We start from the raw sequence: 16,196 nt of genomic DNA, 5'->3' as shown, positions 1-16,196 counted from the left end.
GATCATTGCTTCTGAAAATAACTGCTTTAAGTCAGAGATTTAAGTGTGCCTATGGATTAAGAAAATATATTGCAGCTCTAATGTGACTAGAATAACTTTATGATTCTATGACAATTCTTGCTCTTATAACAACATGAAATGAGAATCTATTGGAATATTCACAAAATATTTTCATCACTCAACTGTTGAACTACATTCAGAATTCTCAAAGAGGTCTGCATTCATACACATACTCACTGATGACAGACATATAGTCAGGATTTCAACATTTATTCTGTTTTTATTTATTTATTTGAAAGGCAGAGTGACACGGCAAGAGAGCAAGAGAACAAGAGCAAGAGATCTCCCATCTACTGGTTTACTCCTCAAATGACTGCAACAGCCAACGCTGGGCCAAGCTGACGCCAGGAGCCCATAATTCAGTGGCAGGGACTCAACCACTTGTACTATCACTTGCTGCCTCCCATAATCACATTAGCAGATGGCTGGATCAGAAGCAGTGTAGCTAGGACTTGAATCAGGCACTCTGATATGGGATACAGGTGTCCCAGAGGGCAGCTTAACACACAGCATCACAACATCCACCCCCAAATACTTATGTCTTTCTACAGCAAAAATAATGTTTTGGGTCCAAATAGAAGAAAGCTCAATTTTAAGATTTTGTTTTTTTCCCTAAAGAATTATGTCTATAATGAACGTCCAATGTCCACGATAGCTGTGGCTGGGCCAGGCTGAAGCCAGGAACCTGGAACTCCAGCCAGGTCTCCCAGATGCCATCAGGGACCCATACACTTAAGGTACCACCTGCTGCCTCCCTGGATGCAGCAGGAAGCCAGACCAGAAGTGGAGGCAGGACTGCATCCTAGGCACCTTGACATGGGGTGCAGGTGTCCCAAACAGTGGTGCAGTCAGTCACTTCTACACATAGGAACTACTCTTAACCCAAGTCTACATCTGTGTCATATCTATCTAGTCTATATATAGGTAGTAATACCTTAAAACACACTCCTAGAATTAAACCCCTTTTGTGTTTTTCTGTTTAAAATTCTTAGGAAACAGCAACTTGAAAAGTTAGTGGTTGGTGGTGATACAGTGGTTATGATTTTGCTGGAGTTCTCACTCCAGTTCTGATGTGGCTTCCAGCTAATGTGCTTCCTGGGAAGGCAGCAAATAGTGCTCAAATACTTAAGTCCCTGCTGTCCACTTGGAAGACCTGAATAGAGTTCTGGGCTTCTGGGTTTAGCCTGGCCAGGCCCTAGCATTTAAGGAGTAAACTAACAGAGATTATCTGTCTCTCTTTGTCAGTCTGCATTCCAAATAAATAAATAAATAAATAAAGAGAAATAAAATTCAAAAAACTTTTTGGTTGGCGTGAGCACTTAAGCCTAGTAATTAAGAAAACTCCCTTCCTACATTAAGAGTAGCAGGTTCAGTCCCCAATTCTGGCTCCTGATTTCCATTTCCTGCTAATGCAAACTGTGGAAGACAGCAGTGATGGCTCAAGACGTTAGGTTCTTGTCATGAACATGGGAGCCCTGGACTGAGTTCTGGGGTGGTGAACATCTGGGTCAAGAACCAGTGGATAGGCCAGCGCCGCGGCTCACTAGGCTAATCCTCCGCCTAGCGGCGCCGGCACACCGGGTTCTAGTCCCGGTCGGGGCGCCGGATTCTGTCCCGGTTGCCCCTCTTCCAGGCCAGCCCTCTGCTGTGGCCAGGGAGTGCAGTGGAGGATGGCCCAGGTGCTTGGGCCCTGCACCCCATGGGAGACCAGGAAAAGCACCTGGCTCCTGGCTCCTGCCATCGGATCAGCGCGGTGTGCCGGCCGCAGCGCGCCGGCCGCGGCGGCCGTTGGAGGGTGAACCAACGGCAAAAGGAAGACCTTTCTCTCTGTCTCTCTCTCTCACTGTCCACTCTGCCTGTCAAAAAAAAAAAAAAAAAAAAAAAAAAAAAAAAAAAAAGAACCAGTGGATAGAAGCTCTTTCCCTCTCAAATAAAAAATGTTTCTAAATAAAAAATAAATTACTGGGCAAACTGGGTTTCTTCATTCTTTTTTAAGGCAAAATGTCATCCTTCAATCTTCCTAGCAGTACAAACAGTATAAAACTAATGAAGGGGCCGACAGCGTGGCTCAATAGGCTAATCCTCCGCCTACAGCGCTGGCACACTGGGTTCTAGCCCCAGTCAGGGCGCCGGATTCTTTCCCAGTCGCTCCTCTTCCTGTCCAGCTCTCTGCTGTGGCCCGGGGAAGGCAGTGGAGGATGGCCCAAGTGCTTGAGCCCTGCACCCACATGGGAGACCAGGAGGAAGCACTTAGCTCCTGACTTCGGATCAGCATGGTGCGCCGGCCGCAGCGGCCATTGGGGGGTTAACCAACTGAGAAGGAAGATCTTTCTCTCTGTCTCTCTCTCTCTCTCACTGTCCACTCTGCCTGTCAAAAACAAAAACAAAAAAACAAAACCAAAACCAAAACCAAACTAATGAAGGTATTCTAGGACCACTCCTTTCATTTGTTTACTCCCTCCAACAAGCCTCACCCAGAAGGTTGTCTGCCTTCAAGCACACACTTCTAATCACTACACATTTCACGGTTTCTTTATTCCATAAGTATACAAATGGTCCCCTTAATCAGGCTTATGAAACTAAAAATACTATCTTTCAAAACTTTATTTTCCTCCAAAGACCAACTAATTTTTAAAATAAAATTTTAGTGCTGCTGTAATATTGTTATGCTGTTGCAGCTATCACTTTTTATTTTAAGATTTATTTTTTTAAAGGCAGAGTGAGACACACAGACAGACCCCATTCCACACAGAGAGAGAGAAAAAGGAAGAGGGAGAGATCTTCCGTGTACTGGTTTACTCCCCAAATGCATGCATCATCTGAGGCCCAGCAAGGTTGAAGCCGGGCAACCCATGGCAACCCAATCTGCCATGTGGGTGGTAGAAACCCAAGTACATGGGCCCTAACCGGCTGCCCCCAGGTGCAGGAAGCTGGTCTGGAAACAGAGGCAAGACTGGATTCCGAGTACCCTGATACAGAATGCGGCTGTCTAAGGAGCAACGTAACCTGCTGTGCCACAATGCACACCCTGAAACCAATTATCTTCTAAAGTTCAATTAAAGTGACACCTTTTTACCACTTTAGTCTCAAATTTCCTTTCTACTTCTGAACTTTTAAAGCTGTTACTGTAAGCCTCAATGACTAGTTCCTTGATAAAAGTTCATTGAAACATTGTGTTTCTCAATGTCCAAGAATTGTATAGAACTAATCCTCTTAGAACACACACTGTAGAAGCAGACAAAATACATAAACTAGTTTAGGGAACAAATCATCAAGGTAGGACATAACAAATTTATAATCTCTGATAGAAGGGAGCATAGCAGGCCACTTCATGTTTACCCAGAGCCTCTCTCCTGTGCACATGGTGCCAATTTACAGGCACCAAAATTCTGACCTTTGTGTGACAAAGAAATAATAGCAGCAATTTATCTACTGAGTTTCTGAGATACCACCAAGCACAATTTTACATACATCAGATGTGACAATATCTAATTTCTACAATAATTCTAAGAAATACTACTCCATTTTACAAAGTAGAAAATCAAGGGCTATGGGCTACAAAACTCTAGTGTTTTTACTATCTTCTTATTTCAGAGATTATAATTTTTTAAAAAAATCCAAGAGTATACACTAATTACAGTAATAGTTAACAACTTAAAGACCCTTACTATTACTGTAACATACATTTGATCTTGAATCCATGGCTAGTGTAATTTTCATTCAGAGATGAGGGTCCTTCCTAGATTCAGAGATTAATATTTCTTGAGTAAATGCTATAGTGAGAGCTAACTTTTGTTTTAACTTTGCAAACTACAATATGCATCCTCAATAAAATAATATACTACATATTGTTAATATAACCTAAGGAGGAGGGGCTGGTGCCATGGCGCAGTAAGTTAATCCTCCGCCTGCGGTGCCAGCTTCCCATATGGGCGCCGGTTCTAGTCCCAGCTGCTCCTCTTCCAATCCAGCTCTCTGCTGTGGCCTGGGAAGGCAGTGGAGGATGGCCCAGTGTGTGGGCCCCTGCACTCTCATGGGAGACCAGGAAGAAGTACCTGGCTCTTGGCTCTGGATAGGTGCAGCTCCAGCCCATGCCATTTGGGGAGTGAGCCAACGGAAGGAAGACCTTTCTGTCTCTCCATCTCACTGCCTGAACTCTACCTCTCAAATAAACAAACAAAATCTTAAAAAAAAAAAAAATAACCTAAGGAGGAATGGTTTCAATTCCCAGCAGTATCATGTCATGAAGAAAGGGAATTTTTAAAACTGAAAAATGGCTTTTTAGTCAGATTTGCTCCCCAGGGGCCAATGAAGCTAGAAACCCACAAATGGCTTTAAACTTTTTAAAAAAATGGTCCAGCTATAAATAAATAGCTTTCACAGTGGGGGTTTCCTCAGCTTTTTTGGAAGAAATTTCAGAAATAAATAATACTGCCTAAGTGCTGTAACTTTTGCTTTTCTTCCCAAATACTGTCTTTATCAATTCACTTCATCTCAGTATTGTTAAAAATGACAGACTCAGAACTTCAAGTTTTACTTGGGAAAGACTATTACTTTTGTATTTTGCTCAAAGCCAATACAACCCCTTTCTAACAAGCCAGTAAATATTTCATTAGATGATAACATTCATGGTCATCTAACAAAAATGCTAGTAACTTTGCAAAAGGCTCCCTCATGTCATACACTGTTTGATGAACTACAGGTCACTTTATTAGGATCTTGCTGGGATCTCCTGTGTGGGTGGCAGAGACCCAAGTACTGGAACCATCACTTGCTGCTTCCCAGGATGCCCATTTGTGGGAAGTTACATCAGAAGCAGAGGAGCCGGGACTTGAACAAGATACTCCTACATGGGATGCAGGCATCCCAAGCGACATCTAAAGGGCTATGAAAAACATCAACTCCTTTTTGGGTTCCTTTACTCCTGTATGACTGGATAACTGATGTCACGTGCATTCAAGGAAGAGGGAGGGACCAAGAAGAGAACCAGACTATAGTTAGTCTAATTTCCCACAGCCTAATCCACTCCTATGCTGCCTTCTAAAGAAATATATCCAACATGCACATCTTTACCAACAAACATCCACAATAATTCGAATTCCTCTCTGGTTGTCTGTTAATAGTAAAAGAACAGCAATAAAAATAACTGAAAGCTTTGTATGCATGGTATTTGCTGACTGACAGACATCACCTGAAGGTGATCGGGCTGGTGATGTGGCTGTTTCATCTGTGGTCTCTCAAATATATGTGTAGTCCCCAGAATGCAGTCCTATTTTCTCAAATGTAAAAGGCTGAAGACCAGCTGAAGAGTGTAGTGTGACAAAGGGGTTGATTATTTAACATACAAACTTTCTCTTGACACTCATATGTTTTCAACAAAGTACTTCAGTCTCATCCTCAGCTATGCCTGGTATCCAAAGTATTTGTGGTTCAACTTCTCCAAAGAGTTGGAGTTCTGCTAGAAAGGTGAAAAACCAACCAGCTGCCTGGTTGGGCCAGCTTCAGATGGGGATCAAGGTAGAGTGGAGATGGGGAGTGATGGTGTTCTCATTTTCATGCAAATTCATACTGACAGAGGTAAGGAGGTAGCTAGCAAGGAGGAGCTATTTTCTGGGCAGTGGAAAACTGCAACTTCCATGAAACTGCTGCTCAGAACTGGCGTCAACCAAAAATAACCAACATGACTGCCAACTGTATCCTACAGTGACTTGTACCTATTAATTATAATGTTAAAATAAAATTACCACACTGATACCTGAAGCCACCACAGTCCCGAGAATTCCAAAACAGGGCAAGGTGGTACTCAATCCCGCCCCAAACCCTGCTCCCTGTGAGTATTTAAGATCCACCCCAGATGCCACCTACTAGGCTTCCAGGTCATGTAGAGATAACCCCAAACCTCACTGAGTGTAGCTTATTCTTGCCATATGCTTACACACCTTCTCCAGTATGTACTTACACTTTGCACACAAATAGATCTTGCTTTTCTTCTAATCTTTACCTACATCTCATCCTTGAAATTTCTCCTGTGTTGGACACAAAAACCAGGACCCAGACATCAGACAACATCTTGACCCAGCAACTGTATGACAACACTACTCTATGCTTATGGTGGCCATCCTGAAAATCAAATCCCCAAGTAGTGACTGGATTCTATGGATAAATCAACCTGCTTCTTCTTGTCCCTCACCCTTTAGGATTCATTTTTGTCGATTCTGTTGAGTCAACTGTCAATGGGGTTTCTAAATTCTCAAATTTTGTGGGTGTCATTCATCTGCCATTATCTCTGCTCCCCTTCTCTCTGCCCATATATTACATCTTTGCTATTATTTATTCTGGAGTTAACAGAAATGGACATGCATATTCAATCTGCTATTTTAGTAGGAAGTCTGTCATATGCTTTTCAAGTCTAAGAGTTAGTTAATATCATCGTAAAGGACACAGGCTTGGGAGTAGGTTAAACACCTACTAGAGGTTAAGACACCTGCATTTCACACCAATAAACTGTCAGCTCTGGTCCCCAATTCTAGTTTCTTGACAATGAAGATCCTGGGAGGCAGTGGTGATGGCTCAAGTTATTGGATTCCTGCCATCCACGTGGGAGACACAGATTAGATTCCAGGCTCTTGGCTCTAGGTTCAGTCCCAGCCCCAGCCCCAGCCCAGCACTGGCCTTTGTGGGCGTCTGAGGAGTGAAACAGAAGGCAGCAGTTAATTTGTGTCTGTCTCTAAATTAAATACATTTTTAAAGGGGCTAGGTATTTAGCCTAGCAGTTAAAGTGCTGGTTAATACACCCACATCTTATTAGAGTATCTCAGTTTGATACTCAGTTCTAGCTCCTGACTCCCATTTCCTTCCTGCTAACACAGACCTTGGAAAGCGAAGGTGGCAAAGGTGACGGGTTAACTTCACACCCATTGTGGGACTACTGACTCCCACATAGGAGACACATATTGAGTTCCTGGCTGCTGGCTTTGTCCAGCTGTTGCAAGCATATGGGGAGTGAATTAGTGGATAGCATATTCATACCTGCCCCTGTGTTTCTCCAAAAAATAAGCAAAAAAAATTTTTTAAAGGACACAGGCTTTAGAGTCAAAGAATGGAATTTGAATCACTCACATGTGTAACCTTCAGAGTTTCTTAACTTCTCCAATCTTGTTTCCTTATTAAAAATAACTTGCTGTGAGAATTAATGATATACGAATATAGGACTTGGAGTGAGAAAGACCTGGCTTTAAATCCTGTGGGACTTGGCCGGCGCCGCGGCTCACTAGGCTAATCCTCCGCCTAGCGGCGCCGGCACACAGGGTTCTAGTCCCGGTCGGGGCGCCAGATTCTGTCCCGGTTGCCCCTCTTCCAGGCCAGCTCTCAGCTGTGGCCAGGGAGTGCACTGGAGGATGGCCCAGGTGCTTGGGCCCTGCACCCCATGGGAGACCAGGAAAAAGCACCTGGCTCCTGGCTCCTGCCATCGGATCAGCACGGTGCGCCGGCCGCAGCGCGCCGGCCGCGGCGGCCATTGGAGGGTGAACCAACGGCAAAGGAAGACCTTTCTCTCTGTCTCTCTCTCTCACTGTCCACTCTGCCTGTCAAAAAAAAAAAAAAAAAAAAAAAAAAAAAATCCTGTGGGACTTGGCAACTCTAAGTCTGTTTCTTTATCTGTATAATGGGGTTAAGAATAGTTACTAGCTAATATAGCATCAGAAGGATTAAATATGATAAAGTTTACAAAATTCATCTGAACCGGTATCGTTGCTCAAGCCTTCTATGCCTGTAATTTCACAAACATGCACGCGTACAAGCTCCAGGGCATGTCTGAATCAAAACCAAATTCCAAATCCTCTGCAAAAGCAACACAGTATAACAGAAAGGGGCAGTGAATTAAGACACAGGAAGTCTGGGCATTATCATAAACAGGCATGATCACTAGGCTGGTTTCTCATTTGTAAGATAATAGAACCAGATCAAATGATTTCTAAAGCTCTTTCCAACCCAACTGACTTTCCCTGACTCCACTGCTAGACATGAACCGACACTCTACACACCTAATGTCTCAATCTCAAAATATCTGACTGGCTGATACTACTCATTTTTATAGGTATTTTCATGTTTCTTTTTTAACTAGGTACCACATGAAAACCAAGATAAGTTACTCCCCCAAACTAACATAAAGGAATTGGCCACCCTTTGAAAAACCATTAAACTGATGTGTTTTCTGATTAAAGAATGAGTGGCAAAATTATTGAGACTTTCAATGAATGTGACTAAAAGCTACAAAAAAAAGTTGTTAATTAACTGAAGAAATAATATGTCAATTAGATGATGGGGTGATTTCCACTTTTACCATGATCCCGATGACAAATTTTTCCCAGTTGTGGGAACTGGACATCAGTCTTGGTCTGACACTACTAACGTTCACATTACGGAAACCATGTTCTGAGATTCTAGGCTCACCAGCAACCTTCTGTTCATGGTTTGGCTTCCCACAAAGAACTCCTAATAGGAAAAGACAGGTCCCTACTGTCAACGTTTACTTCTTAATGTAAACGAGTGAAGTGGCACTATGATTTTACACACTGGCATCATCTGAACTACCCCTAAGAAACAGACCCACGGGGTGCCTCCCCCAGGATGCCTTAGTACATTCCTCCAGATGGCCCCTGAGACTTCTTGGAACACAATCACAGAATTTTTCCACATTCAGTTTAAAGATTATAAAGTTCTGAAAGGAAGGAACGACATACTTTTCTACATTTCTGAAGCCAGCAATACTGCCAAGCACACAACTCAGTTTGCTGGGTAACTGTGTCTCCATTGTTTCTTACAGTTTCCCTGAAGGCACTCGTTCTTGCATAAAACAATTTTCTATATACCCTTTGGCAGTATCATTTGGATATTCTGGATACATGACAAATACTGTGTTAAGAAAAGGAAGGAAAGTAACAGAGAGCCAGGAAACTGGTAAAGAACGAGAGACAAAGTAAAACCCCACAATTTCTTTCACCAAGGCTTTTTTTGGCACCTCTTCCCTTGTAACTGATTTTAGTCTCTGTTATCTGCACCCACAGCCAAGCAGGTATGAGCCAACTAGAAATTGGCAATCTGAATATACTGCCTCAAGTCCCCCAGCCTGAGGCTACAGCATTTCTAGGAATAAAGTTACCTGTTACATAGAAGACTTATATTCACACACTACACTCTTAGTACTAAAAAGAGAAATTCACTATTTAGAGTAGACCAAAATGGTTGGGTATGAGGCTCTGGACTACCTTTTAACATCAGTGCCATATAATTCCATATACAAGGATAAGTTAGTGACTAGAAGTAATAATTAGAAGCAGCCATTCATTCATTCTGTAAAATTCACTAAACTTCTGCTCTGAGCCAGGTCACATGTTAGAATTTAGAGTTAAAAGTATCAAGAGACATTATATCCCTTGCCTTCAGAGAGTACGCAGACAAGCAAATAAAACAAATGAAAGCAGTTTTATGTTGAATTTAAGATTATTATCTTTCTGCAGAAGTGAGGATTTTTTTTTTATTTATTTTATTTTTTTTTATTTTTTATTTTTTGACAGGCAGAGTGGACAGTGAGAGAGAGAGACAGAGAGAAAGGTCTTCCTTTGCCGCTGGTTCACCCTCCAATGGCTGCCGCGGCCGGTGCGCTGCGGCCGGCGCATCGCGCTGATCCGATGGCAGGAGCCAGGATCCAGGTGCTTTTCCTGGTCTCCCATGGGGTGCAGGGCCCAAGCACCTGGGCCATCCTCCACTGCACTCCCTGGCCACAGCAGAGGGCTGGCCTGGAAGAGGGGCAACCGGGACAGAATCCGGCGCCCCAACCGGGACTAGAACCCGGTGTGCCGGCGCCGCTAGGCGGAGGATTAGCCTAGTGAGCCGCGGCGCCGGCCGTAGAAGTGAGGATTTTATTTGCCTTTCCTTTCAGGTCTGGGATTGAGAATAAGCATGAAGCAGTGATCCAGCACTGTGCCTCAAAGATCTTCATGTGAGGAAGTAAATGACATTTGACTTTGTTACATTTTTTTTTTTTTTTTTTTTTTGACAGGCAGAGTGGACAGTGAGAGAGAGAGACAGAGAGAGAAAGGTCTTCCTTTGCCGTTGGTTCACCCTCCAATGGCCGCCGCTGCAGCCGGCGCACCGCGCTGATCCTGGCAGGAGCCAGGAGCCAGGTGCTTTTCCTGGTCTCCCATGGGGTGCAGGGCCCAAGCACCTGGGCCATCCTCCACTGCACTCCCTGGCCATAGCAGAGAGCTGGCCTGGAAGAGGGGCAACTGGGACAGAATCCGGCGCCCCAAGCGGGACTAGAACCCGGTGTGCCGGCGCCGCAAGGTGGAGGATTAGCCTATTGAGCCACGGCGCCGGCCCGACTTTGTTACATTTAAAAGCATGGTAGAGACACATAACATCAATAATTTTTTTTTATTTGCAAAGCACTTTACAATTTATACAATACTTTCATCACATCCATTATCTAATTGAATTCTTAGCCCTGTAAGGTATGTAAAGATCATTATCTCCTCTCAGGATAAACTGTTTAGAGAAGTGACATGCCATAATTTACAAACCTAGTTATTTAGTAAAAGAAACCTAGATTTTTTTATTCTTAAAGTTAATTTTTGTTTTATCATGATGCTCAAATTTCGAAGAAAAATCAAATGACTCATTTACAGTCATTCTTAGAAATGTGTACAAGATCTTCAAAATAATAAGCCCATTTAATTATTGTAGTTTCCCTTCAATCTGAAAAATTATGCAAAATAACACATGAAATGATTTGTGAAGACTTAAATATTCTCATAGTGCCCATTCTTAACCTTCCCAAAATCTGTTCACATATCAATACACTCTGATGTGCCAATAATTTACGTCAAGAATATTTTATGATTAAAAAACAGTCTGTGAAATTATGATGTTTCCTACAAAGTCACTGTGTAGGTTTTTCAAATAAACTTGAAAAGCTGAGGGAGCTCTCCCAGAATCCACTTCACTATCTGGGAGCCAGTTACCCTGTTGCTTCATTTTCAAGTACACAGTTGGATAATTCATTGATAGTACAAAAATTCAAGTTTTCTCAACCCTTAAAACACTGAGATAATTATTCAAGTAAAAAGGAAAAGCCATTCGGCTCAAAAGAATTTATCCAGCAATAAAACTTAAAGAAACCCTTTTCCAAAATGGAGTTTGTGGAAGAGTAAACAGGTCCATGAAAACTGCAAATATTCCCTGTGGTGTAAGACAGTGCTCTCAGGGAAGTGCAGCTCTAGTTATCTCTAATTCTGTTTCAACTCTAAGAGGAAAAAACACACCTGCACTGAAACCACCGCATAAACACACACAACTGATTTACAAATGTAACAATCAGTATAACCTTATTTTAAAAATTTACTATGAAATAATTTTAACACAATCACCAAAAGCACGTTCCTCCTCTGATACCAGTCACTTACCATATAAAGTTAGAAGAGTTATCCAAGGTAACAGAGTCTAAAAATACATTTTTTTTTCTCATGCTGAACTACTCGGATTAGTATTTAATCCCAAACATCATCAGGTTTTGCTTTAAAAATGCCAGGATAAAAAGATTAGTGAAATGCAAACTCTCAAAACCTACCATCTAGAAATGCCCCTGCCACTAAAGACTTTTATGACTGTCCAGGTGCATACCCTCATCCCCAACAGCACACTTATCACAAACTAAAGTAAAAACAAAGCAGACAATGACTGCGTGAGGATAACGGAATTGATTTCTGGAAGAAACATTAGAGTTTTATACAGTATAATGAAGGCAAGGTAAACTGGAAGGATACCTAATGATTAAACAAGTATTTTTCTTTAAAATTACAGCATCTGCTTAGTTTCTACTTGAGTTTTGGGCTTGAGACAATCACAAAGATCCCAATGTGAAAAAAAACCCTCCAATAAAATCCAAATTTGTTATAAGAATGTAAACATTTTTAATTGAAAGTGCCCTTTCTGGTCATTAAAAAGCCAAGTTGGGGGTCAGTGTTTAGCCTAACAATTAAGCCACCCATACCTCACATCTGAGATACCTGGTCTGATAACTGGCTCCAGTTCCTGACTTCAGCTTCTTTCTAATACAGACTTAGGGAGGCAGAGACAGCAAGCAACTGGGTTCCTGCCACCCACCTAGGAGACCTGGATTGAGCTCCAGATCCCATCCTAGTCACTGCGGGCATTTGGGGGAGTGAACAAGCAGATAGGAGCCCTCTCTCTCAAATAAATAAATACCAAGTTTAAGGAAAAACGGAATTAAAAGCTTAGCTTAAAAAAAAAAAAAGCTTCATTGGCCATTACTAAAACTTAAAATATTCTTTTCCATTCTCAAAACCTTTTCCTAAAGAAAAAAATGATCAATTTTCTATAAAAATTAAAACTTTTAAGATTCCCATATTTGCTGAACTAAAAATTTACAAACTGAAAATCTGAACAGGTTATACTCTGTTACATATAAAATAAGACAGATTTTTAAAGATTTGTATAACATAAATAAAGAGAAAAGATATGCAACTATATTTTTCACAACCAAACAGAAAAGGTTTTCCACTTGAAATGACAATTTAACAAAGTAATTTCTAACATAATCTGCAATTTCAGTATGAGTTCTAAATTCTGAAAATGCTTGGAATAAAATTTGATAACACTAGATAAAGACAGCCAGAAAGCTTTTGGGAAGAGCCCAGAATCTGAAGTTCAAAATGTTTTATACAATAAAAATTTAAATACAACATATTTAAGTTTAAAATAAAATTTAAAACTGTAAGAACACTGTCAATTATTTTAAAAGGGGGAGGGGGCTTCTAAAATCATGATGAAAAATCAAAGCATGTTTGCCTGTTTTATAAATACTTGTGTCCTTTCTTGGATTTAGGAATCCATTTTAGCCCATGTCCCTTGGAGTTCTTCCATCTTTCATCTCACTGAACAGCACTGTCACATTCAGATTATAACATCCAGCCAAAGGCAGAGATCAAGTATTTCCCCTGAATATTTCCAAAACATGAAAACGAGTAGAAAAGCAGAGGAAATCCTCTCATGCGGGGAGCTGCTGGAAATCTTTCTCTCCTTTTAGAAAAATAAACCTCTTGCTCCAAAAGGTGAAAACATCACCATCATATGAAAACACATAACCACTTACAATAATAATTCCACACAACAATGAAATCCTATAGATTTTGCTAGTACTTCAGAAAAACAAAAACCAGGAAAAAAAGGAAATGATAAAGAACTGTATGGCAAAGGATTTTTTTTTTTTTTTTCAGAAAAAGAACAGCAACAGAAGACATAGATTTGCCAAAAATCCCCCCACCCTTCAAATGTGGATTCCTTAACACTAACTGAAAAAGTTTTATAATATAATCAGTTGATGCCAAATTAGTTGATTCTGTTTAAGTATAAAGAAAATACCTGAATTAATTTCCTCTATTTTAAAAATGAGTTGGTTCAGTATATATTTTTGATCCAGTTACTTATGAAACCATTCTCCCTGCTGTGCCACTATCTCAAAAATCTTTGGAATAAAAAGAACACTACAGACACAATTTTCACATACCTTTATCATTTACAACTCTCAGTCTATTTATTTTTTAGCTTAAACATACTTTACTGTAAAAGGGAAAACTAATTCAATTCAAATATTCTCAACGTACACATACACAATGTACATATACACGAAGGCATCACTTCTCTGCACACAAATCTTTAGATTTCTGCAAAGTATGACACAAAAAGTTGCTTGGGTTTCATAAACTAAATGATTTAACTAATTTTGCTTTATGGTTCCTTAAAAAATTCTAAAACTATTCTACAACTATTCACATTATTCATCCCACTGAGAAGTCTCTCATGAGAATAAAACATAAAACATTTAACTTTCTAAATGATAGTGTTGAAAATTACAGAGCAGTTATACTTCCATATGTAAAAAATAAATTAAAAATCCTTTTAATTAATCAGTATATTCTAATATTCCCTGTTAAAAGAAGTCAATTGCACATGAAGCCGAAGTAGCTGGAAAGAATCCAGAAAAGCAACAAGAAAATGACTTTTCAAAATGCTGACGCCGTTCACACCCAGGTTCAGTCATGCCAGCTGGAGAGAGGTGTTAGATATGGCTTTATTCCTTTTAAATCTGAGAACTGTAGTCATTTCCATGACATTTCAAAAATTGGAACCTAGAGCAATTTATCTTCCTGATACTGACTCTTGTGATTCAAAAGTGTTTTCAGAAAATCGTATCTGTAAACTTAGAAGGCGTCTGGACGGATCATTTGCTAGCTATCACTTACAGTCCAATTATCCTGTCCTGGATTTCCTAGTTCACTAGGAATATAAAGAGATAAAAAGGAGGGGGAAAAAGGGCCACACACAGAGTGACCAAATACGTGATTCATCTCAGACGTGACATCCATTTAGGGGGCCTTTGCTCCTAACTGTGTAAGGATCCTTGGCTGTGGTCTGACCTGTACAAGAAGTACACATGGCCCCGGAGAGGTGCTTCAGTCCCCTTTGGAAGACACTGTTGGAGAGACTATAAATGACACAATTGCAGAAACTGTTACTGATAGCAAGCCAGGTGGTCAAGAAGGATGCAAAGCGGTTGCTGTGGCCAGTGGAGCTTTCCAACAAGAAGTAGATGATATACGGCAACCAGAGGATGTAAAATACACTAGTGATGCGGAACAGGACCATAGCATAGCGCTTGTCTGGACAGGCCTGCACTTCCCCAGTCTCCCCACTCTGGCTGCTGAAGCGGGCTTGCCTTTCGCTGATTTCCTTTGTGTGCTGTTGGCAGATGCGGAAGATGTTGAAATAGGTGAAGCAGACAATGAGGGCAGCTGGGGCATATAGCATCATCACGATGAACAGGGTGAAGTAGGGATCGGTGTGCCAGGACTCTGCACACCACTGAAACACATCTCCATGATATCCAGGTTTGCCCCAGTGGAAAAAGGAAGGCAGGAAGACCAGGCTGGAATAAAGCCAAATCAGGAAAATACACAGACGTAGCCTCCAGGGTGTCACCAGTGTGTTATAGGTTAAAGGTTTAGTGATGGCAATGTATCTATCAATGCTGATACAGGCCAGAGAGGCCATGGAGACACTCTTCAGAACTGACACTACAAAACCAAATATCTGGCAAGACAGTGACTCCTCTACTGGAAGGGGGTAGTGCAGGAGTGATAAAGAAGGGACCAGGCAGCTTACCCCAACCAAAAGGTCAGCATATGCCATAGTCTGGATAAAGTAACTTGTGGTGTGATGGTTTAGCAAAGGTGCACAATGAGATACAAAAATCACAATGATGTTGCCAGAAATGATCAATACAGTTAGAAAAACAATAATCAGCACTTCCAAAAGGCAAAAGTCGACAGTTTCCAAATAACCAAGTGCCAAGAGGCAAAAAGGGCGGCTGCTCTGATTACCATCCAAGGTGGAGCTGGAGTTCATCTTGAGCTCAGGAGCCATCTCTCACTTCATGCTGCCGCTTGGCTGCTGCCAGCAGTTCGAAGGAGCAGCTCCTGTCATTGCGGTCAGCTCTGCATGTGTGTAATAATGGCAGAGGAGCCTTAGTCCCCAAGTTCCTGATGCTGCCGCTCTGGTGCATTGTCTGCAGAGCAATTCCCCTTTAAATCCTTCCTGGAACAGGGAGAGCCAGCAGCAGCTGTGTGGCCAGTCTCAGATGTGGCCATGGTGCCAGGTTCACCACACACATAGCACCAGGGGGGTAAGGCAAGCTCTGGGGGGCAACATCTTCAGGCCAAGTGAGGGCAGGGAGAAGGGGCGGAAGAGAAGGAAGGTTAGGAGCTTCAGCAGGAGTTGTAATGAGTCTCCTCTGAACAGCTGACAGAAGAAAAGGAGAGAGCATTTTATATTTTGCATTCAGTGCCCTAATCAAAGAACTCGGCTAGCCCAGACTGGCATTACCCTCCCACTCTACCCCTCCTAGCACCACTATTCACCATTACCTTCAATTACACCCCTATGTTAATTGCTTCTGACTTTAGAAAGGAGGAGCAGCCACATCAAGCTTTCAGGATCATTATAAAACAAAAGCAATCACAGTCAGATCAATCCACCCCCTTTTTCTTTCATTTGAGCCT

The 16,196-nt window shown here is 41.6% G+C and overlaps 2 protein-coding genes across 16 annotated transcripts in view; both read right to left on the bottom strand.

Annotated features, from left to right (window-relative positions):
- The window catches only part of RABGAP1 (RAB GTPase activating protein 1), a 191,193-nt gene that overhangs the window by 55,735 nt on the left and 119,262 nt on the right, over nt 1-16,196 (bottom strand). The window lies entirely within an intron of this gene.
- Nucleotides 10,476-15,906, bottom strand: GPR21 (G protein-coupled receptor 21). Its single transcript, XM_051855466.2, has one exon. It carries the CDS (start codon nt 15,559-15,561, stop codon nt 14,488-14,490), a length of 1,074 nt encoding a protein of 357 aa, XP_051711426.1. The 5' UTR covers nt 15,562-15,906; the 3' UTR covers nt 10,476-14,487.

Source organism: Oryctolagus cuniculus, chromosome 1 (genome assembly GCF_964237555.1).
Source record: "Oryctolagus cuniculus chromosome 1, mOryCun1.1, whole genome shotgun sequence".
Lineage (NCBI taxonomy): Eukaryota > Metazoa > Chordata > Mammalia > Lagomorpha > Leporidae > Oryctolagus > Oryctolagus cuniculus.
The sequence above is the reverse complement of the archived record's forward strand: the minus strand, read 5'-3'. Positions and strand labels throughout refer to the sequence as shown.